The sequence below is a fragment of the Anabrus simplex genome, chromosome X (genome assembly GCF_040414725.1).
Source record: "Anabrus simplex isolate iqAnaSimp1 chromosome X, ASM4041472v1, whole genome shotgun sequence".
NCBI classification, from domain to species: domain Eukaryota; kingdom Metazoa; phylum Arthropoda; class Insecta; order Orthoptera; family Tettigoniidae; genus Anabrus; species Anabrus simplex.
The window spans coordinates 189,502,170-189,526,721 of NC_090279.1; the positions used below are offsets into that span (position 1 = coordinate 189,502,170).

General features: G+C 37.6%; 1 protein-coding gene across 1 annotated transcript in view; it reads left to right on the top strand.

Annotated features, from left to right (window-relative positions):
• Positions 1-24,552, top strand: part of LOC136886384 (phenoloxidase 1) — a 104,416-nt gene that overhangs the window by 30,275 nt on the left and 49,589 nt on the right. The window contains exons 6-8 of the mRNA XM_068230714.1: positions 1,061-1,211; positions 9,108-9,212; positions 21,864-22,034. Of these exons, the coding sequence (XP_068086815.1) occupies positions 1,061-1,211; positions 9,108-9,212; positions 21,864-22,034 (427 nt within the window). The remainder of the gene's footprint in view (positions 1-1,060; positions 1,212-9,107; positions 9,213-21,863; positions 22,035-24,552) is intronic.

The following is a 24,552-nucleotide window of genomic DNA, read 5'->3' on the forward strand; positions in this document are numbered from 1 at the left end:
TTAATTACGTTTTCTTACAATAAATAAAATAATATTAATATACATATGACATAACCTCACAAATAATATGATCACGATTTTACCAAATAAAGTCCGTACATAACTACGTAAATAATACTAATAGATGTAAGCAGCTTCTTAGCCACACCTCACAAGTCATAAAAATAATAATCATCATCATCGAGCTTGATATTTCCATTATTTACCCGTGGGTTAGAGAATTGTTTCTAATTTATACTAGTCCATTACACTTGCATCAAGAGATAATGTACAAAATGTATTATGCACTCATATTGACTTATGTGGCTGAGGCTTGGAGATTGACAAGTAGGGAGGAGAGTAGAATTCAAGCCAGTGGAATGAAATAGGTAGGAAAGACAGATTGAGAGACAAAGAAACAAAGGTCGGAACGGAAAACCTAAATGAGAGAATTGATAGGAGTAGACTAAGATGGTCTGGATATGTAAAGAGGATGGAGGAGGAAAGAACACCAAAACAGATGATGGAGATTAAGTTCGAGGGAAAAAGAGCAAGGGGGAGACTAGAACAAGAACAAGGGGAAACGATGATTGCCCATCGCTCCCAAATTCTGGCTGATTGGTTCATTGATCACTCCACAGACAACAGGATGCTTGCCTAGTCCTACAGTCACCCAACCTCATTCCTATTGAGTACATCTGAGATCTCATCACCAGCAATCTGCAAATCCTGGACCCTTCTACAACCAATCTCCATGCATTATGGGAGGTCATGCGTCAGTCTTGGGTCAGAATGGCTCCCTAATGCCCTAGATATATTATGGAGTCCATGGTCACGCCACGTCACAGTCATCATCAAGATGAAAGGAGGGCTACTAGCCTGGCATCTCTAATTCAATTGCTCATTAACGTATGTAATTCATATGTCTTACATTTTTCTTAACATTGAAACATATTGACTTGTTTTTACTCGGCTAATCTAGTCATGACTTTGATATTTCACTGTCTTGTGTCTCTGATATTCCTCCACTATTTGAAAACTTGTATAATGTGTAAGTTCTAATTGTTATGTATATGTTCAGGTACAATATGGAGCGTCTCTGTAACCGTTTGTCACGAGTGAAACGTCTGTTGAACCTGCGAGATCCGATACAAGAAGCTTACTTCTCCAAATTGAGCACCAGACAAGCCTCTCGTAACTGGCCGGGTCGTGCCTCCAATGCTGTCTTACAAGTAAGAATCTCTTTGCTAAACAGACAGTGTGTAATGAAAAGAAAGAAAAAAAAAACCAAGTTACAAATCAAGTCATATGTGGAAAGGAAGATAGAAATATGAATAAGAAAACATAACTGGATAAACACAATGACAGGTCAAGTCAGAGAGAGAGAGAGAGAGAGAGAGATGAATAAGGGACGAACACACATAGTAGGATGAACACTGTAGCAGCAGTTGGTGAGTGCATACACAAAATAATAATAATAATAATAATAATAATAATAATAATAATAATAATAATAATAATAATAATAATAATAATAATAATAATAATAATAATAATAATAATAATGTATTAATAATACATTATATTATATTATATAATATATATTATATAATATATAATATATGCTAATATATATTATTATTATTATTATTATTATTATTATTATTATTATTATTATTATTATTATTATTATTATTATTATTATTATTATTATTATTATTATTATTATTATTATTATTATTATTATTATTATTATTATTATTATTATTATTATTATTATTATTATTATTATTATTATTATTATTATTATTATTATTATTATTATTATTATTATTATTATTATTATTATTATTATTATTATTATTATTATTATTATAAAAAAACCTGGGTCCATCTGGCTCCGGATGGTAGCACCCTGTAAGGGCCCCTGCCTAGGGTTACAGGTGAAACCTGGTCAACGGTCTTGAAGGCGGATGAATGAGGAATCTAATGTCCCAACGGCGGAGAGAGCGGAAGAACCTAGTGGAGTAAAGCACGAATAAAAAATCATTTCGGACTAACAATCCGATCTTATCTTGGAATTAATTTCCTACCTTGTACAATGTACAATTTCAATTGCAGAATGGAAAGTCCGCTGAATGAAAGCACTACCCCTGATGGTAGCTCGGAAGAGAAATCCACCATTGCGTTATGCAATGCATCGGGACCTAGGGTTCTGGGGAGTCCCAACATCTGCAATAAGGGTGAGTCGGAGCATCCTTGGAATCCTTTCAGACTTAAATTCAAGAGGAAATTCTTTGCAGGCACTCTTAATGTAAATTCCTTGCTAAAAACTGGCAAACAGAACGAGCTGGAAATTTTCTTAGATAGACATGAAATCCAGATCTTAGCAACTCAAGAGACACGGTTTATGGATGAGAATGTAACAGAAACCAAAAATTATAGAATCTTTAAAGGTAAACCAGCAATCAAAATTATGAAAGGAATGCCACTACTAGGCACCGCCTTTTATGTCCATAAAGCAATAGTTGATAATGTTATGAAATTCAAATCTAGTTCAGAAAGGTTATCTCTTCTCACACTTAAATGCAAGAACACAAAGTATACATTTGTTAACTGTCATGCACCAATAAATGAAGATAATAGCAAGAACCTGAGTAAAACTGAAGAATTCTGGAGTCTTCTAGATGATGAAATGTCAAAAATTCCAAAATCAAATGTTATTATTTTACTAGGTGATTTTAATGCACAGATAGGCAAAGAAAAAGTTTTCAGCAAAACAGTAGGGGCATATCCGGCAAACAAAAGAACAAACAAAAATGGCATGAGACTAATTAATCTCTGTAAATCCTTTCACCTAAAATTAATGTCGACCTTCTTTAAGAAACTTCCAAGAAAGGTTAAAACATGGGTGTCCCCAAACCCGATGTTAGGTGAGTTTCAATTGGACCATGTAGCTATTTCTCAAAAAAGTATTAAGGAAATTATGAATGTTAAAGTAATAAGAAGTGGGGAGTTTGACTCAGATCACTGCCTCTCTAAAATTAAGCTAAAGCTTCTGCCTCGCAGGAATCAAAGAAGGTCGAGAAAATTAATGAAATACAATTTAGACAGGCTCAACATTACACAAGCAACTATAGAAAACTTTCAGGAAGAAATTAAAATAACTCAGCATGGCAAATGGCCAGAATTATCTAAACAGATTAATAGTGCAGCGAAGAAAGTATTTGGATCAGTTAAAACTAAAAAGAAAGTATGGTGGAATAACGTATGTGAGGAAGCACTTATGGAAAGAACAAAAAAGTGGAAAAAATGGAAATGTTCCGGAAAGAATGAACGTTATGAGCTACTTAAACAAAAAAGAAAAGAAACAACAAGAATAATAAGGCAGGTTAAAAGATCTTTTGCAAAATCGCAGCTAGTAGAAATTGAGAATAATTTTGTAAGAAATAACTCCCGAAATTTCTATCAGACCTTTAAGTATAACCTGAAAGGTTATCAATCCTGGAGTATTTGCTTCAGAGATGCAAATGGTAATATTGGCCTTAACAATGCCGAGAATTGTGAGATTCTGGCAAAACACTTCGAACACCTGCTGAACTGCCCTGAGCCAAATCATAAATTGGAATTTTCAGAAATTCACGAAAATCTAGAAGCTGATTCACCTCCAACAGCAGAAGAAATTAAGGAAGCATTAAAAAATCTTTAAAATAACAAAACTAGTGGGGAAGACTCCATAACAGCTGAACTTTTAAAATGGGCTGAACCAAAAATTATAGAAGATCTACAAATAATCTTTGAAGAAATTTGGGAAACAGAAAAGATCCCAGAGGATTGGAAAGTGGCTCTAATACACCCATTACACAAGAAGGGTAACAAGCAAGGTGTCAACAACTACAGAGGTATATCTCTCTTGCCAGTTACTTGCAAGATATTTTCAACAATACTACTAAACAGAGTAAAATCGACACTGGACAGTCAATTGGGTGAATATCAAGGTGGATTTAGAGAGGGAAGATCTTGCTCTGAACAGATTTTCAACCTGAAATCTATAATTCGACACAGATTAATGAACTCCAAAGACATAGTTGTAATATTTATTGACTTTAAAAAAGCTTTTGACTATTGATAGGGAAACCCTAGATAAAGTAATCCAGGAATTTGGAGTTAAAACTAAATTGGCAAACCTAATTCATGAAACACTTACAGACACTATCTCGAAAGTAAAATTTATGGGTGAAATATCTCGACCTTTTAAAATAAATACAGGTGTCAGGCAGGGCGATGGTCTATCTCGACTCCTTTTCAATTGTGTCATGGAGAAAATTGTAAGAATTTGGAATTAAAAACTGAAAGAATCCAAAATATTGCCACTCATGCTGGGGAAGAAGAACAAAGGTGTTGCAATAAATTGCCTAGCATTTGCAGATGACTTTGCCATACTTTCAGAAAGCCTTACAGATGCAGCAATGCAAATCAGTCTCCTTGAAAAGACAGCCAACATGACAGGCTTGAGAATCTCTGCCGAGAAAACAAAATTTTTGACGAATATAAAAAGTGCCCCAAAGTTTTTAGTAACGGATATTGGTCAAATAGAAAAGGTAAAGAAATTCAAATATTTGGGTGAGACAATTCAAGAAAATGGTTTACAAAAACCTGCTATAGAGGAGAAGATACAAAAGATGGAAAGAGCTTACGGTATAACTAAGAATACTTATAAGAAAAAGTGCTTATCAAGAAAACTTAAAATAAAGCACTACAACACAGTAGTGAAACCAGAATGCCTTTATGCCTGCAAATGTCTAGCACTGAACTACAAGCTCGATAAATTAGAAATATTAGAAAGATGAATTATAAGGAAAATATTAGGTCCTCTAAGAATTGCAGAGTTTTGGAAATTAAGAAGTAACAATGAAATTTACCAGAACACAGAAAACATACCAGAAGCAATAAGAAAAAGGAGATTGCTATTTCTTGGACACATTTACAGAATGGATGACAATAGACTAACTAAACGAATCTTCAAGTACCTTTGGGAAAAGAAATCAACTACCACCTGGATTCAAGAAGTCAAAAAAGACCTGGAAAGGAACAACATACTAGAAGAAGAATTATTGGAAAGAAAGATTTTTAGGAAGAAAGTCTTACAAATGGAAGGATTCCAAGGGAGGAAGGAAAAGAAAACAGGCACAAAGTGGACTGAAGACAGGAAAAAGAAGCACAGTGAAACAATGAAAGAATACTGGAAGAAAAGGAAAGAACTAAGGAGGAAGAATTGAAATTGCTACGTGGTCCTTAGAAGGCCAGAATGCAATAATAATAATAATAATAATAATAATAATAATAATAATAATAATAATAATAATAATAATAATAAAGGAATAAAACTATATGAAATAAAAATGAAATATTTAACGCCATGTTTGCGTAGTGACAACTTTAAACTTACAGGTCTAACAAACGACAACTATGGAAGGATTGTGGAACATGGAAGAAACCCTAATGAGGCCATGAGATCGTATCTATCTCGTTGTGGGGAAGGAGAAACGCGCGGCGACCACCCTTCAGCTGAAATGTATTAAAAATTAAAAACTGAGAAGGTACAAATTCAAATAAAACAAAAAGAAATGGTATAGCCAATGACAATTAAGCACATTAGTTTACAAATTTAAAACAAAATTAGAGTTGCATCGAAAAACACAAATGTTGCTGTTACCGTCCATCGAGGCCCGGTCATTCGAAATTTAAAATTGGTGAATGTGGAAGTCTAGAGGAAAACTCCGTTACGTGCAAACAAATTACATTATCACCGAAAGTTACATTAAAGAAGAGAAGGCCGAAAACACAAGAATGAATTTAAATTAATTAAAAGGCAATAACATAGCGTTTACTATGAGAGACTAGGACCCGAAGCGGGATGGACGCAAAGTGCATCAGCCCGCTGAGGCGATCAGAATTCAAAGATGCAGACAGTAGACTTAGCTCTAACGAGGAGCTCGAAACCGGAAATCATATGATTACAAGCTAACCAATGAAAACACAGAATTTCCTTCGACCTCCATATCCACCAATGGAAAAGGTCGTTATTTCGACCAATTAAAATTCACTTCCATATATGGACCAGGTCTAGAGAGTTTGATTACAAAACATAGCAATTTCACAAGTGGAAATAATAATAATAATAATAATAATAATAATAATAATAATAATAATAATAATAATAATAATAATAATAATGTTTTTTTATTGAAAAGACAGAAAGGAAGATCTTGAGGAAGATACTAGGGCCCAGGAAAGTGGGTCAAGAATTTAGACTGCGACCAAATGAGGAACTATACAAAAGGACCGAAAAAATCACAACATCCTTCAAGAAGAGAAAACTCTGCTTCTACGGCCACATTAAAAGAATGCCACCAGAGAGAACAGCCAAGCGAATTCTGGAATACATGGAGAACAGGAAGGCACAAATTAGCTGGCTTAAAGGGGTCAAGGAGGATATGGAGGAAAATAATATATCACAGCAGGCAGTATACAACAGACAGGAATACAGAAAAATCATCAACAAAATTAAGGGATTCCAAGATCAAAATAGCAAAAAACGGACCGGCAACAACTGGTCATGAGAACGTAAAGAAGCCCACTCCAAAAGGATGAAGAAGTACTGGGCCGATCGAAAGAGGAAGAACCGTAAATGAATGATGCTTAACGTGGTCCATAGTAGACCCATTCGAAAACAATAATAATAATAATAATGTTTTTACATCCTGCAGGAGTTCTTTTTATTTATGTCTTGCCTTTACTTTGATTTTGACTAATGATGGTCTCTGGTAAGACCAAAACTAGTTTCAACAAATATATGTAACATTTTTAAGGTTACAGCAAATAGTATTGAATAGATGGAAACTTTTAGCTTTTGTTTTACACTATATTGCATTTCAGTATGGATGAATATGGAATTTATTACCTTTTAAGTTCTCAGTACTAGCCTAAAACAACAAATGCCGTGCTCCCTCATGTGGGACCAAACGGCAAATGCCGTGCTCACTCTATTGACTGTCCTTTGGTGCACTTGTCAACAGGTTAAGATAGCAGTCTATGAATATGTGGCAGTTGTCTTCATTTCTGTGTTCTCTTCCATTTTTTTCCTCTTCTCGCACTGACGCATTATTGTGTAACCTCATTAGTAAATTTTCCTGCTTAGCACATTGTAAATTTGAAGTCCCAATTCTCGTATAAAAATACCTCACTTATCACGTCACAAATTTTTGCTATTACCGCTTAGTAGATCACATTTTACCTAGCCCCAAAAATATTATTTGTCATCGCTTATGAAAAAAACGTGATTTCCAACTTGTTTAAGAAAGAGCCATCGCTGCAGTTGCGTGATAACAGGAAAAGGCCTTGAATTCCTAAACTTCACAGGATAAGTTGCATCATCAGGGAGGAAGCCGTTAGCCTCAGGAATGTTCAGCCGTAAAGCACAGTGAGCCTATTTGTGCATGTATTTCATATTCCATTCAGAAATTAGAAATTTACTTTGTGTTGAGTGGTAGAGTGAAGGGTAGCGAATATTTGTCACTTGATAGCCTACATTTAGGAACATACGGTAATTGTGTGAAGTTGACTAGTCGTGAAATTCCTTACTTTCTGTCAGAAAGTGGACTGGCACCTGCTTCTTTAAGCATGCAGAGGTAGCGTGAATGTTGAGTTTCGACTTGATCATTTGAGTTGGTCGAATCAGAGTTTTATCATATTAAAAATGGCAGCCAAATTTGCATTCGCACATGGCAACCTCCAATTCATTGTCTAAGAATGTGACCAGAAAATGATGTTTAATAACCCACTGCTCTGAAATAAAAGGCTTCTACTACCATTTGTTTTAGAAAGAATGTGATCTACAATAATATTTGATATTGTCATGGGCCCCCGCGTATATGTTTTCATATTTATTGCTTTGTGTTTTTCACACCTTTCAGTGCACTGTTGTTATTTTATAATCCTCAGTGGAAAAGATTTTCATATTTGTTCTCGAGTTTTTCACACCTTTTAATATTCTCCTCTCATCTTTAGAAATGGTAGATACAGCTTTCACTGTATCAGAAGATACACCATGTAAAATGCTGTCATGTCAGAAAATATCCATATCCCTGTTGGATAGTTTTTATTTGTGTATTCAGTTGTACGTTTTTTCACCTAACATGTTCTTTTTCCTTGTTCCCTGCTTAAACGTCTTACCGAGTTTTTACTGTATGTGCTATTATGTGTTCCTATCTTTCTATATACAACTTGATTTGCACTTGCTTGTTCCTTTTCATTGCTAGTATAGACCAAATTTTGGATTGGATCACTAAATTAAAGGTTGTTTTTTTATACCTAGGAAAATAATCCTTTGATACTTCTTTTTATTCATTGAGGTCTGTAATTTTTTCACCAATCAATCGATCGGTCGGTCGGTCGGTCGGTCAGTCGGTCGGTCGGTCATGATCTGCATTTAGGGCAGTCGCCCAGGTGGCAGATTCCCTATCTGTTGTTTTCCTAGCCTTTTCTTAAATGATTTCAAAGAAATTGGAAATTTACTGAACATCTCCCTTGGTAAGTTATTCCAATCCCTAACTCCCCTTCCTATAAATTAATATTTGCCCCAATTTGTCCTCTTGAATTCCAACTTTATCTTCATATTGTGATCTTTCCTACTTTTAAAGACGCCACTCAAAATTATTCATCTACTAATGTCATTCCACACCATCTCTCCACTGACAGCTTGGAACATACCACTTAGACGAGCAGCTCGTCTTCTTTCTCCCAATTCTTCCCAGCCCAAACTTTGCAACATTTTTGTAACGCTACTCTTTTGTCGGAAATCGCCCAGAACAAATCGAGTTGCTTTTCTTTGGATTTTTTCCAGTTCTTGAATCAAGTAATCGTGGTGAGGGTCCCATACACTGGAACCATACTCTAGTTGGGGCCTTACCAGAGACTTATATGCCCTCTCCTTTACATCCTTCCTACAACCCCTAAACACCCTCATAACCATGTGCAGAGATCTGTACCCTTTATCCTAATGTTCCTTGGTTTGCCTACTTTTTTCTTACCATCCTGCTGAATTACATGTCTTTTCTGTGCTTCAGGATATATCCCGTCCAAAAGAAGGCCTCTTCTTTGACATTCAAGACTTGGAGCGCTGGAGGAATCGCATCTACGATGCTATCCATCAGGGGTACATAATTGTTAATGTGAGTTGAACTTTATTTTTGATACCACAATTCAGAGACTCCTAATATGTTTTGGTCCAACAGTATCCTTCAGTTTATGATTAACTCTTCCCCTCGCAATTCCCATTTACTTTTCATATCTTTTGAAATTGTATAGTGTGCTCAACATGAAATTGAAAGTTTTGAGACTATTTTATGCCAAATGCAAGGCACATCTGCAGCACATAAACTTGTGTAAGATCTGCAGATATCTGGAAAAATCTTTCTGTGTTTTAAACGGCAATTCTCTCAGGACATTTCATCCAGTACTCGAGCACCGAAGTTAATGGAAAATAATCAGCTTTTTGGCAGGGAGGTTTGATTGACACGCATAAGGCACAATAAAAGCTGAGACTTGGAGTTTTTGATAACCAGAGTAAAAAAGAACTTAACCTATTGGCATACAAATTTTCAAGCCTTTTGGCACACCCAGAATTATTATTTAATTTGCACAGCTCATAACTATTGGTAGGTTCTCATTCGAACTTTGTTGGGCTGACTAGCTTGGATGGCAGAGTGCTGGCCTTCTGATTCCAAGCTGGCAGGTTTGAACCTGGTTCAGTCCGGTGGTATTTGAAGGTGCTCAAATACGTCAGCCTCGTGTCAATGTCATTAGATTTATCAGCACATAAAATAACTTATGCGGGACAAAACTCCGGTATCTTGGTGTCTCCGAAAACCATAATAGTTAATGAGACATAAAACTAATATTATTATTATTATTATTATTATTATTATTATTATTATTATTATTATTATTATTATTATTATTATTATTATTGCGATTTTAGGTTAACTAGTTTTGTCATAGAAAATAACAGAGATTAGATATTTCTCTGCGACCTGAGTCACGGCCAGCTGGACTCCCTATACGGCACGATGTCGGGTGCTGGAATCCAGGGTGACTCTGTGGATTTGAATCCAGCATCTATGGAACATGGCCACAATATCACGGACGTGGAGCGCACGCATGATACATGCAATAGTAGTATTGAGCAGAATGCGAAAACGAATTTGAGGCTTGATATTACTCAACAGATTATGGAGGATATGTTAAAAGAGGAAGAACAACTGGAAATCGCCAGGGGCCTGTTGAAAAGTATTCTTGCAATTCAGCAGAAAAATATGAAGATGGAAATTCAGCAAGGTTTAAAGAAATTGGAGGAAGCCCTAGATGCGGGATCTACGCATAGAAAAGCTTGGAAAGCAACTAGAGCATTAATGCTAAAGGATTTGCCCGTTCAAGGGAAAGTAGAACAGAGCACCACAAACAGAAACGTAGAACAGGATAAATGGGAAACAGCGTTATCCAAGAAGAAGAAGAAGAGGGAACAGAGGCAGAAGAAGACAGATGAAGATGAAGGTACTCAACCTGAATCAGTACCGGTATCTGAAACTGTTAAAAAGAACGAGCAACGGAAACGTTCAACTATAAGAAGCCGCCCTGAAGCCGTACTTATTAAACCGATGAATGGCAAGACTTTTGCAGATGTTGTGAAGGATATCCGCAGTAAGGTGGAGCCGGAAGATAGTGGCGCTGGTATTAGATCGATCAGGAAAACTGTATCTGGAGTGGTTCTTCTTGAATTTAATAAGGCCACGGAAAAGGAGAATAGAGAAAATTTTAATAGAGCACTTAAAGGTGCTCTTGGTCATGATGGCGAAGTAAAGGTTTTGACGCCTAGAACTACATTGGAAATTTGGGATATGGACTGTACCATCACTATTTCCGAAGTAGAGGAGGCTGTAAGACGAGAATTAGAAAATCCTAATCAAGAATTGAAGGTCTCAATCACAAATCCGAACAGCAGGGGACAAAAGATCGCCATTGTGGAGATAGAAGATAGCGAGGCACGAAAGCTGTTAGACATAGGCAAAATTAAAGAAGGCTGGCTATACTGCGGAGTAAGACGGTGGGCCGTAGTTCCTCGGTGCTTTAGATGTCTGTCATATGGGCACGAAACTGTAAAGGATTGGACAGAAGTAAACTCTGCTTTAAGTGCGGGGAAGCTGGTCACAAGGCAGTAGGACTTACACTATAAATTGAGGATAGTTATGTCCACCTTTTCAATACAAAAACAATGTGAGGTCATTAACACATCACATATTTATTACCTTTCAAACATTGGGACCGGTTTCGGCATTATTTGTATGCCATCATCAGCCATAGGAAACTTAGTGACAAGGCCTAAGTACAATATTAACATAACTTACAACATAATTATATGTATATATAAAAATGAACATATTCTTACAATGACTATTAAAAAATAAAATATTTGGTGTACACCATAAAACCTTATATTAAAATTGGTAGCATATTTTATGCGATATATTATGACTTTATACAATTATTTGACTAAAGTTAAAGCTTATTGTCAGTTTTTCTAAATATTACCAAATGTTAAAAGAGCATCCAGATAACAATTTTCAATCTTTAAAAACTTTTATAACTCTTAGGCGTTAAAGATAATAGTACATTTGTTTGGTCAATAGTGCTAAATTGACATGCATTAAAATGAAATCGCCTACTGTCAGATGGGAAACAGTGACCTATTTGTACTAGGTATGGAGATAAGTTACATCATAAGTCTGTAGTAATTCTATAACTTGCGTTAATATAGTTTGGTTATTTAATAACAAGTCGAATAAAATAATAAATTCGGCTGATATTTTAAACTTTAAAATATTAATTGTCCATTGTAGAGGTCCCTTTTTCAGAGAAGATATATAGTGAGTAAAGCAGTTCCTCTTAGAATTGATTGCAGGTTCACTCTATTTTAGGTGGATTTTGGGTTGAATAAATTTCTTATTTCGCAATGTAATGTCGTTAAGCAATGATCGTAATGTCTGCTTTCTGCCTTTCCGGTAGACAGTTCCTCATCGGCTTCATTCTCGACAACACAGTGCTTAGGGTCCGTCTTGGATCGAGATATTTCTAGAACCTCAAAGACCTTGAATGTTATGGTCCAAGAAAATTTGGTTCACCAGTCCACTTCGACCAAGTCGATCTACATTTTATCAACATTAGCATAAATGACGGAAGTATTACATTACGATCATTGCTTAACGACATTACATTGCGAAATAAGAAATTTATTCAACCCAAAATCCACCTAAAATAGAGTGAACCTGCAATCAATTCTAAGAGGAACTGCTTTACTCACTATATATCTTCTCTGAAAAAAGGGACCTCTACAATGGACAATTAATATTTTAAAGTTTAAAATATCAGCCGAATTTATCATTTTATTCGACTTGTTATTAAATAACCAAACTATATTAACGCAAGTTATAGAATTACTACAGACTTATAATGTAACTTATCTCCATACCTAGTACAAATAGGTCACTGTTTCCCATCTGACAGTAGGCGATTTCATTTTAATGCATGTCAATTTAGCACTATTGACCAAACAAATGTACTATTATCTTTAACGCCTAGGAGTTATAAAAGTTTTTAAAGATTGAAAATTGTTACCTGGATGCTCTTTTAACATTTGGTAATATTTAGAAAAACTGACAATAAGCTTTAACTTTAGTCAAATAATTGTATAAAGTCATAATATATCGCATAAAATATGCTACCAATTTTAATATAAGGTTTTATGGTGTACACCAAATATTTTATTTTTTAATAGTCATTGTAAGAATATGTTCATTTTTATATATACATATAATTATGTTGTAAGTTATGTTAATACTGTACTTAGGCCTTGTCACTAAGTTTCCTATGGCTGATGATGGCATACAAATAATGCCGAAACCGGTCCCAATGTTTGAAAGGTAATAAATATGTGATGTGTTAATGACCTCACATTGTTTTTGTATTGAAAAGGTGGACATAACTATCCTCAATTTATAGTGTAAATCTAAATTCAATACGGACCAAAATGAAGTTCTTAACTTTAAAAAAGGCAGTAGGATGCAAAACAAGTCTACGATGCATAATTTGCACAGATATAGGCGTTGAAGAGTCAAAACGACATCATGCTCTTGGCTCAGGAAAATGTGTTGTGTTTCGTGAAGCACTGGAAAAGGCCAAAGAGCAGTGGTGAATGGTACAGATCCTTCAAGCCAATATACACAGGAGTCTAACTGCCAATGATCTATTGACGCAGATGACCTATGAGATAGGAGCAGACATCTTGATTCTTAGCGAACAATATCAAGACAGAGATCAACCAGGCTGGTTTTCAGGCAATCTAGGGACAGCTGCGATATGGGTGCCAGACCTTGGAAAATATTCAGTTATAAATCAAGGATGCGGGGATGGGTTTGTCTGGGTCCAAGTTGAGAAGGTAATTTTTGTCAGCTGTTATTTTACCCCGAATGAGGCTATTTCTGACTTCCAGACAAAAGTAGATGGGCTTGAAGATACTCTGCAAGGGATGAACACTACTAACCTAGTTGTTGCTGGTGATTTTAATGCTCAAGCAGTTGAATGGAACATGCCTCAAACAGATTCTAGAGGGAGACGTACAATGGAGATGGCCACCGGATTGGGATTAATGGTTATCAATGTTGGTAATGTGACAACCTTTCGGCGACCAGGATGTCAGGGAACTATACCAGACGTAACCTTCGCTTCTGAAAACATTGCATCTAGGATAACTGAATGGCGAGTAATTGAAGAATATACTGGAAGCGATCACCAGTATATCACTTTTCGTGTACTTCAAGAGACTCCACATCTAAGGATTACCACGCGCAAGCCAGAAAGATGGAACATAGCTACTATGGATAGAGAAAAATTTCATGAAGTAATACTAAATGGAATGGACTCTAAGCCGGATACATGTCACGGAGGCAATAGAAGCATAATTGCTAATAAATGCGTGGAACACACCATGAGACTCCTTCAGCAAGCATGTGACGCATCAATGACCAGAATCAAACAATGGAGAGGCAAGCATCCAGCATATTGGTGGAATGAAGAAATTGCTGAGTTAAGGAAACAATGCCTGCGACTCAGACGAAGGACACAAAGAGCACGACAAAACGTTGAAGCTCTCTCAGTAGAGTATAAGACTATGAAGAAAAGACTGCGAAATACAATTAAAAAGAGTAAAGCCGACAAGTGGTGGGAAATGTCTAAGGAAATGGATGAAAATCCATGGGGATTAGGGTATAAAATCGTTATGAAGAAATTTGGGATGCTATCAAGCCCTATCATGGATCCACGCACAATGGAAGAAATAGTACACACACTATTCCCTGATCATGCAGAGAGGATTGATGATGAGGCCAAGAAAGAACTAGTTAATGTGCCACCTTTTACAACTGAAGAACTGATAACAGCAATTAATTCCCTTAGAAATAAGAAAGCCCCTGGACCAGATGGTATTCCAGCAGAAGTACTAAAGGTGGCAGTCGAATTATGTCCTCAACTGCTGTTGAGAATGTATAACCATTGTTTGAAAGTGGGAATTTTTAGCTTTCGTTGGAAGATAGCTAGACTGGTTCTGATCAGTAAAGGGAAAACTGGGGGTTACAGACCTCTATGTATGCTGGACACTGCTGGGAAAGGTTTAGAGAAGCTCCTACAACCGAGAATACTAGCAGCAGTCCGATTAGCTGACGACCTATCCGACCAACAACATGGATTTCGCAGAGGCCACTCAACTCTAGATGCCGTGAAAGAAGTGGTGAAGACAGCAGAACGAGCTCAAATGGGTAATCATTACTCTAGAAAGCTGACGCTTCTTGTGACTCTAGATGTTAAAAATGCTTTCAACTCGGCAAGATGGAGTGATATTTTGGAAGCTCTAAAAGAAACTTTCAAGCTACCAGAATATCTCATGTATATACTGCAAGACTATTTGAAAGACCGTACATTGTTATACGACACGGAAGATGGTCAGAGAAGAAAACGGCTCACAGCTGGTGCAGCGCAAGGCTCAATTCTCGGACCACACCTTTGGAATATCATGTATGATGGTTTGTTATGGCTGGAGATGCCAGAAGATGTAAAACTTGTGGGTTATGCTGATGATGTGGCTGCTGTGATAGTAACTCGTAACCTAGAGCTGGCTCAATTTAAATTGAATCAGGTGATGCGACGTGTCAAAGAATGGATGATAAATCACAAGTTAGAACTCGCAGATCATAAAACGGAAATCATCCTCCTGACGAGGAAAAGGATTAATACTGTTGTACCGATGCAGATCGGGCAGATAGCCATCGAAACAACTAGGAGCACAAAATATCTTGGTGTAACGCTTGATACTAAGCTTACATATTGGGACCACATCCAACGGGTAACAGATAAGGCGGCAAAAACCATGACTGCACTTAGTAGACTCATGGGAAATATCAAAGGGCCGAAATCTAGTAAAAGGCGGCTTCTCATGCCGACTGTTCAAACGATACTGCTATACGGTTCATAAATTTGGGCTGAATCGTTAAAACTTGCGAAATATCGGAAAAGAATTGCGGCTGTACAACGGAGAGCAGCTTTACGAATTGCTTGCGCATATCGTACAGTATCAGAACCTGCGATTCTAGTAGTAGCAGCAGTAGCTCCTATTGACTTGTTGGCCTTCGAAAGACAAGAAATTTGGCTCACACAAGAAGAGTTAGGAAGGAAAAGGGCGAAGGCTTTGGCTCTTAGTCGCAGAATGCAACGATGGCAAACAAGATGGGAAGATGATTTTAGAGGAAAATGGACTAAAAGATTGATACCTTCTCTGGGCGTATGGGTTGGCCGAAACCATGGTGAGGTGAACTACTATCTCACACAGTTCTTGACAGGTCGTGGATACTTCCGAAAATTTCTTCATAGACTAGGGCTAGCAACTAGTCCGGCGTGCATATACTGCGGTGATATCGAGGACGTATTACATACTTTCTTTGTGTGTGTTCATTGGCTGCCGCAAAGAAGATGCTTAGAAGTTATGCAGGGAGAAACGACGCCAGAAGGGATTGTGTCAGAAATGCTACGAAGTCAAGAATCTTGGGACCAGGTGGCAGTTTACGTAGAAAATATTCTGCGTCAGAAGAAGAAGGACCTGGATGATTATGACAGATAGTAAAGCAGAAGAAGGAAGATGAAGCACAAGATGCATTAAACACGACATCCGTCCTGAAGTAATGCGAGAGCAGTTTCCGGGGCGGAGATAAACGTCGTGGGAAAAGGGAGTGTGGTTTTTAGTGGGTAAGAATCTCCACACACTCATTGAGTGCGGACCCTCACAAGCGTCTTATGAAAGATTTTCCACACTCCCTCGCAAAAAAAAAAATTATTATTATTATTATTATTATTATTATTATTATTATTATTATTATTATTATTATTATTATTACAGTAAAACCTGCCTTTAGCGGAACCTTTATGAACCGGAAATTTGTCCACATAGGAAAATTTCTCTGGTCCCATGAATTATGTTTTCTTATTCATGTAAATTCACCTGTATTTAGCAGAACCTGTCTGATGTGAAAATGGAAGGAAATTTTCCTACTATAATGGAAAAAAACATGTAAATTTCTGTAACTGGCTTTCGCTGATTACACAAATTATAATAATAATAGTAATGTGTTTGTCCAACCCTTGTCCTGTTTCTGTACAGGGGTCGGGTATGAGGTGAGATGAATCTGTTATGGCGGGTTTTTATGACCAGATGTCCTTTCTGATGTCAACCTCATCAGAGGAGTTAATGAGATGAAATGAATGACGTGATATATGATAGTAGGGAGAGGGTGAAACCCGGTGCCGGCACATAGCCTACTCCTGTCAAATAGCACCAAGGGGTCTGCTCAAAGCATAACCTCCCCATCCGATGGATGAATCACCATCAACAGCGTCATAAGCCCTCACTCCATATGAGCACTGCGGAGAGGTTTGGAATTTAATCCAGGCTTTGGCACGCAATCTAGTGATTAGAAATTGTATACCACCACCTCCCTATCCTGCCGACCAACATTCTGATGGTGAAATAAAGAATTAAATTTAAAGCTTAGTAAAAAGAAACATAGATTTTAAAAAAGCATCACAGCACAAAATGTAAACAAACAGGTTAGGAAATATGATGACTACAGAATGGATGTGGAAAGTGGGATGGAACCGTGAGGGGTAATGGAACATAGCCTTTTGCTATGAAAGAAAACAGAGAGGGTAATTGCTCTTGGATAACAACATATATTTATAAAAAGAAAAAATCAGAAACTCAAAATTGAAAGACCTTTACAAAAAGAAATTACAGAGTTATTAAGCTTACCTGCAGACATGCGCCGTGCACTAAAAGAAATTTAATCACTGAACTTGAATTAATAGAAACACTAATCCAACGATACATGTCGACTAAAATGAGGGCTAGTGCCACTCTACACAAATATAGAAATAAAACGAAACATAGAGGTACAGTAAACTTGAATCAGTATCCAAAACTCTTCAGGTAATGTGCATAGATTTCCATACTTATGCAAGGTGACACAGAAATACCGGTAGGCAAACCCAAGGGATAATTACAACATAATACAAAGAATAAGAAAAACGGTATTGCCTCCAAACAAGTAGTATATGATCTTAGCTGAGAAGCTAAGTCGTTTTGACAAATTTAGCAGTGAAAGTGAAACTCGATGGTAAACTCCTGCATAAGGAAAAGATAAATTATCACATTTCATTGAAGTTAAAAACCTAAATAAACACAGAAACAGTGCTTACCCTGAGACTGCGTTACCCATGAGGGTACCAAAGAACGAGCATGTCCACTCACTAAGATGGTCAAAGACACATATGCTGCCTCGCTCCCACCGAAGAAGCGGGGTAAGATCGAGAAACAGAAATTGGTGCAGCCACCAAACAGAACCAATCAGAATACAGAATTCACCTTTGACTTTCACATTCACCAATTACATTTACTCTTATTTTCTCCAATTAAACAACTCTTCTTTCTTGCTGACACAGTGATAATGAAAGTTTGAGAAAAGTCTTCATTTACGCAACAGGAAACATGCTTCCAGAACTGCGCGTGTAGTATAGTAGGTTTCACAAATTTCGACAAAAATGTTAAAATTTACAGATAAATGATAATTTTGATACATTCTATAAATAAAAGTTTGTAAAACAAAATTTAAATGATCTAGATAAGATCCAGGTTTACAAGATTGAAACAATTCTTCCAAGTCCAAAATCCAAATGTAATAAAATCTTATACAACAACAAAAAATTTTTTTAATACAATAAAATAAGAAATTTCAATCCATTCCCTCTTCTGTACATGTGCATTCCATATGTATCTTGAAATCCTGAAGCGTTCAATCTTAAATACAATTTAAAGGAATGTCTGTCAAAGATCTTAAGGATCTTTTATCAAGAAATATTTTAAATCAAAGGTTTTTTTTGTTGCTATTTTGCTTTATGTCGCATCGACTCAGATAGGTCTTATGGCGACAATGGGATAGGAAAGGCCTAGGAATGGGAAGGAAGTGGCTGTGGCCTTAATTAAGGTACAGCCCCAACATTTGCCTGGTGTGAAAATGGGATACCACAGAAAACCATCTTCAGGGCTGCCGACAGTGGGATACGACCCCACTGTCTCCCAGATGCAGGCTCACAGCTGCGTGCTCCTAACCGCACGGCCAACTCGCCCGGTAATCAAAAGTTTTTATTCACAGCAGTGTTCATCTTATGATTTTATGAATACAACTGTTAGTTTCCACAAATTTTATTATCAAGAAGTTTAATGAACAGTTCACACCAGTTTTATTGACTATGTGACTTGAAACTTTAACAAAGTTTGCTAATAATTTATTGTAAATGCAAAACTTTTATTGGTGCAAACGTGGTGTATTTGTGGTGCTAATTTGGTGCAGAAGTGACAATGGATACACCGATTTAACACCAATGAAAAGTGCACTACAACTGCAACATAATCACCCCAAATATTTTTTCACATTAATTTACACCAAAGTTGGTGCAAGAGAAGCGACATTTCACACGATAGTTACATGAGAAATGAAGTACAGTAATCAGATAAAATATTTGCCTGTTAGGGTATATTCATTGATTTGTTATTAAAATACAATTACGTAAATTAAATCAAGACAATATAAATGATTAAATTCTAAAATTTTATGTAGGCAATTCAATAAGGATCTGGTATTTTGCTCTAATTGTTTTTAGGTTGGCTCTGTGGCGTTGTGTGCTCACCAGCCACTAGATGGCACTGTTGTCTATGTCTGTGGTAGGATTCAGCATTATCAGATCAATACAGGTTGCGCTGTTGCGACTTAAAGATGACCACACGTCTCTCTATTTGCATCAAGGAAGAACAGCATTTTTCGTGGTCTGAGGGTGTACCAGGAGTGGAAATTCATAGAAGACTTTCAGCACAGTACGGGGACAATGTTTGGCCACAGTGAAGTGTTTACCAGTGGATTGAACAGTTCAAAAGGGGTCGCACGAGCATGAAGGATGAGGAAAGATCCGGGCATCCATCTGCAGCTGTAACTGATTCCAATATTGAACAAGTGCGTGATATGATCCTGAACAACAGAGGAATGATTGTTGATGACGTGGCAAACTCTGTGCACATTAGCCATGTTTCTACATATGAAATCATCCATAACACACTCAACTTTCACAAAATCTGTTTGAGATGGGTTCCAAGACAACTCAATGAAGAGCAGAAGCTGAGAATCTGTCAGCACCTACTGGGCCGTCATGCTAACAAAGGTGAAACATTTCTGAAACAGATCATCACTGGAGATGAAACATGGGTTCACCGTTTCGAACCAGAGAGCAAACGTCAGAGCACAGAATGGAACCACCTTGGATCCCCAGTTAAAATTCAAGAGCCAACCTTCTGCTGGAAAAGTGATGCCCACAGTGTTTCGGGACTCTCGAGGGCCAATCCTGGAACATTACCAGGAAAAGGGGGAAATAGTAAACAGTGAACGTTACAGTAATATGCTGGTAAACAAGCTGAAACCTGCAATTTGCAATAAACGCAGAGGCCGATTGTTAGGAGGAGTTCTTTTCTTGTATGACAGTGCATGTCCACATACCACCACTGCGTTTCGAGTTGTAGGAGCGTCCTGCATACAGTCCTGATCTTGCCTCGTCGAGTTACCATGTGTTTGGTCCACTTAAAAATGCTCTAAGAGACCGTCGATTCAGCTCCGGTCAACAGGTGAAGGAAACAGTGCATACATGGCATGCTGCGCAAACAAAAACTTTTTTTTGCAGAGGATATCAGAAAGCTTGTGAAATGGTGGACGATGTGCATTGAAAAGCACATGTTGAAAAATGATGTCAATAAAATGTGTGTACTCTTTTTGTAGTAAATTACAAAAAAAATGATTGCAGATACTTGTTGACTTGCCCTTGTACATGTAACACATTTCCACATAACGATCCAAAGATCTTACAGGATATGCCGTCAGTTTTTTCTACCTCATGTTTTGAGATTTAGGTACAAGATGCTGACTGGCTAGTCATTGCGTAATGCTGGGAGTGCGTCACCTGGTTAATTACACCATGCTTGCATTATTGTCCCCATCACCCGCACCACCACCACCACCACCACCACCACCACCACCACCACCACCACCACCTTGATTTGTTTTTATAAACATCAAAAATTTGTGTTCTTAATGGCATTTAAATTTATTTAAACTGTAAATATTTATTTCTAATTTACATTTTTGGGCCCGGGCTGCCGGGCATTAACCCCCTCTGCCCTCCTTTGTCGCCGGCCCTGCTCCTGTCTGTCTGTATATGACATGACCTGTCTTTGTGTTGATCCTATTACACATTGCTTTTCATGTTTCTGTCTTTCCACATACAGCTTGAATTGTCACCTCTTTCTTTGTTTCCATTACCTTTATTGTTTTGTCTTGTTTACTGAGAAGTTTTATCAACTCTCATGCTTCTTTTACTCTCTGGATTACAGGAGGTGATAACATAATTGTTGACATAAATATGTGTTAGAGCTTGGGGTTGTACTACTACTAATATATTTTCATTCCTCCCCTGAAGGGTGAGGTGGGCCTGTTAGACAGTAACGCCATCTCTCAGGCCAGAGATTTGTTACAGTGAAGAAGATGCTCGGAGAAGGTAAGGGGGTTGGTGGCCTGTACTAGGAACTGTCCCGGCATTCGCCTTAGTGCAGGAGAATGGAAAAACCACGGAAAACCATTCTGAGGACAGCCAACGGTGGCGACCAGCCATATGGTCCTGCCCTTTCCCGTCTCCCAAATGCAGAGGCGTAGAGCCATGGTAGAGCCGTGGCCACCTCTCCTCTGCTCGATTGGTCGGTTAGAGTGCAGAGCTGTTGGACCACTTGAGGGCCAAAACCCATTCTGCATCTACCAACCAGTGTGTTATCCAAAAATTTGTGCAATGAAATAGTATCATGTAACAAAGTGTGTGATGGAAGTGTTACCTAGCAACAGTACCTTGAGAGCTGCACAGGCCGTGGATCCTGTGGCCACCTCACAGGCTGCATGGTTGCTAGGTAACATCGTGTCACACATTGTATTGAAAGACATATTTATGATGGTGGTGATTACTGTTTTAAGAGGTAGTACAACTATGCAACCATCCACCACATATTTTTGATCATTTGGTTTTCTCAGTGAGAAACTGTGTAATTGTTTAAAAAAAAAATTGTATTTCTCTTTGTTCAAAAGGGAGATGGTAAGCAGGAGAAGTTAGAGCTGACGGAGAAAGATGGTATTGACATCCTGGGAAACGTGATAGAATCTAGTGTTCTGAGTAAGAACAAAGCCTACTACGGAGACTTCCATAATATGATGCATGTGGCTACCGCTGCTGTTCATGATCCAGACTACCGCCATATGGTGAGCTTCAACAATAAGCAATGTGCCATGTGTACATGTCTTTTCACTATAATCTGCCTTGAGATATCAAACCCTAATGTGTTTGTTTGTTTGTTTGTTTGTTTGTTTGTTTGTTTGTTTGTTTGTTTATTTATTTATTTATTTATTTATTTATTTATTTATTTATTTATTTATTTATTTATTTATCCGTTGTAGTCAATTTAAAAAAAAAGGGGTTTTCAGTTTCCTGTCAGGCTAGTACTTCTTCATTCTCTCAGATCTTAACTTTCTTTCTCCATCTGGAATCGTCTGTCCCATTGTCCGTCTGTTGATCTGATTTGTAGTCTGGTTTGTTTGTCTGTGAGTTTCTTGATTTGTCTGTTGTAATACGTAGTTCCCTCATATCTTCCCTGATTTCTGTAATCCATCTAATGTTGTTCTTACTATTCCATCATTTTTCTATAGTTCTGATGATCCTGTTTTCTGGTGTCCTGAGTAGATGTTTCTTCCTGATTGTGCTTATTACCGGTTCCATTTTCTTGTAGACAGTTTCATTAGAAGCTAGTCTCCAGTGTCCATTTTCTTGCTAGTTTTTGTTCATGCATGTTCTGATTCTTCTTCTTTCAATCTTGACTATTCTATTTGTGCAGTGTTAGTTGTTTTGGAAATGGTTTCATTGGTGTATGTTATTTCTGGTTGTGTATCCGTTTTATAGTGTTTTAATTTTGTAGATATTGAGGGACCTTTTTTATTGTATGTGTTCTTGGTGATATATTGTGCTCTGGTCAGTTTATTTATTCTATTATGCCATGTCTGCATTTCATTGAAATTGTGTGTTGTTGAAAATGAAAATCTACAGCCTCTTTCCAGTCATTTGACACGGTCAGGAATGGAATGAACGAAACCCCCATCTAGCGGGATGGATAGGAAATGTGCCGGCTGCCGAAACCTAGCACGCTCCTCTGGGGCAATGATTAATGACTGAATGGTGAAATGAAATGACATTGGAGAGTGTTGCTGGAAGGAAAGATGACAGGGAAAAGCGGAGTATCAAGAGAGAAACCTGTCCTGCCTGTGCTTTGTCCAGCATAAATCTCATATGGTGCAACCGGGATTTGAACCATGAAGCCCCGGTGAGAGGCCAGCGCACTGCGGCCTGAACCACGGAGGCTCCCTTGTCATGTGCTGTTGTTTTTCCTAAATATTTAAATTTGTCAACGATTTTGATTTCCTGTTCTTCAATTTTAATTTTATTTACAAGTGGTGGGTCAGTAAACACGATTTCTATCTTTTTCAAAGGATAGCCTGAGGCCAATTTTCTGCGCTATTTCCTGTAGTGATTTAACTTGCTGTCGAGCTTCCTAAACATTGTTGGAGAGGACAGCAAGGTCGTTAGTGAATCCCAGGCAGTTTAAGCTTACGTTGTCTTTAGATCTTCCAATTTTGATGTTCTTCAGCTTATCCTCGTACCATTCTCTCGTTATATATGTAGGCAAGTGAATAAGTATCTGCAATTTTGCTGTAATTGTCTTTAGGTTGGTTCCATGGCATAGTGTGCTCACCAGCTGCTAGATGCCTCCATTGTCTACGTCTGTGGTAGGTTTCAGCATTATCAGATCAGTACAGCTTGCGCTGTTGCGACTTAAAGATGACCATGCGTCTCTCTGTTTGCACCAAGGCAGAACAGCTTTTTTTGTGGTCTGAGGGTGTACCGGAAGCGGAAATTCATAGAAAACTTTCAGCACAATGCAGAAACAACGTTTTGCCACAGTGAAGTGTTTACCAGTGGACGGAACAGTTCAAAAGGGGTCGCACGAGCGTGAAAGATGAGGAAAGATCCGGGCGTCCATCTGCAGCCGTAACTGATGCCAATATTGAACAAGTGCATGATATGATCCTGAATAACAGACGAGTGAATTTCCGTTGCTGGTACACCTTCAGACCACAAGAAACGGATTATAAAACGCTGTTCTTCCTTGGTGCAAACACAGAGTGGCGCAGCCATGTTTACATCCCAACAGCGCAAGCTGTACTGATCTGATTACCCTAAAACCTACCACAGATGTAGACAACGGTGGCATCTAGCGGCTGGTGAGCACACAACACCATAGAGGCAACCTAAAGACAATTAGAGGTGAAGCTTCCACGGTGTGTAGAATTATTTAGTTTATTTTCCGGGTTGAACCGTGTTGTTGTTATCTGTACATTACGTACGGTTTGCCGACGTTTCGAATACATTGCAGTATTCTTTCTCAAGGTGACTGAAATACTCCATCGGCAAACTGTACGTAATGTACAGATAACAACAACAACACGGTTCAATCCCGGAAAATAAACTGAAGACAATGAGAGCAAAATAGCTGATACTTATTGACTTGCCCTCGTATTCCAAGGCAAAGTTTAATAACAATGGTGACAGGCAATCTCCTTGTCGTAAACCTGTTTCCATGAGGAATGGCTCAGAAAATTCCCCTCTGAACTTGACTTTAGATTTTGTATAAGTTAATTTATCAATTTGGTTAATTTTGGGTGGAATCTG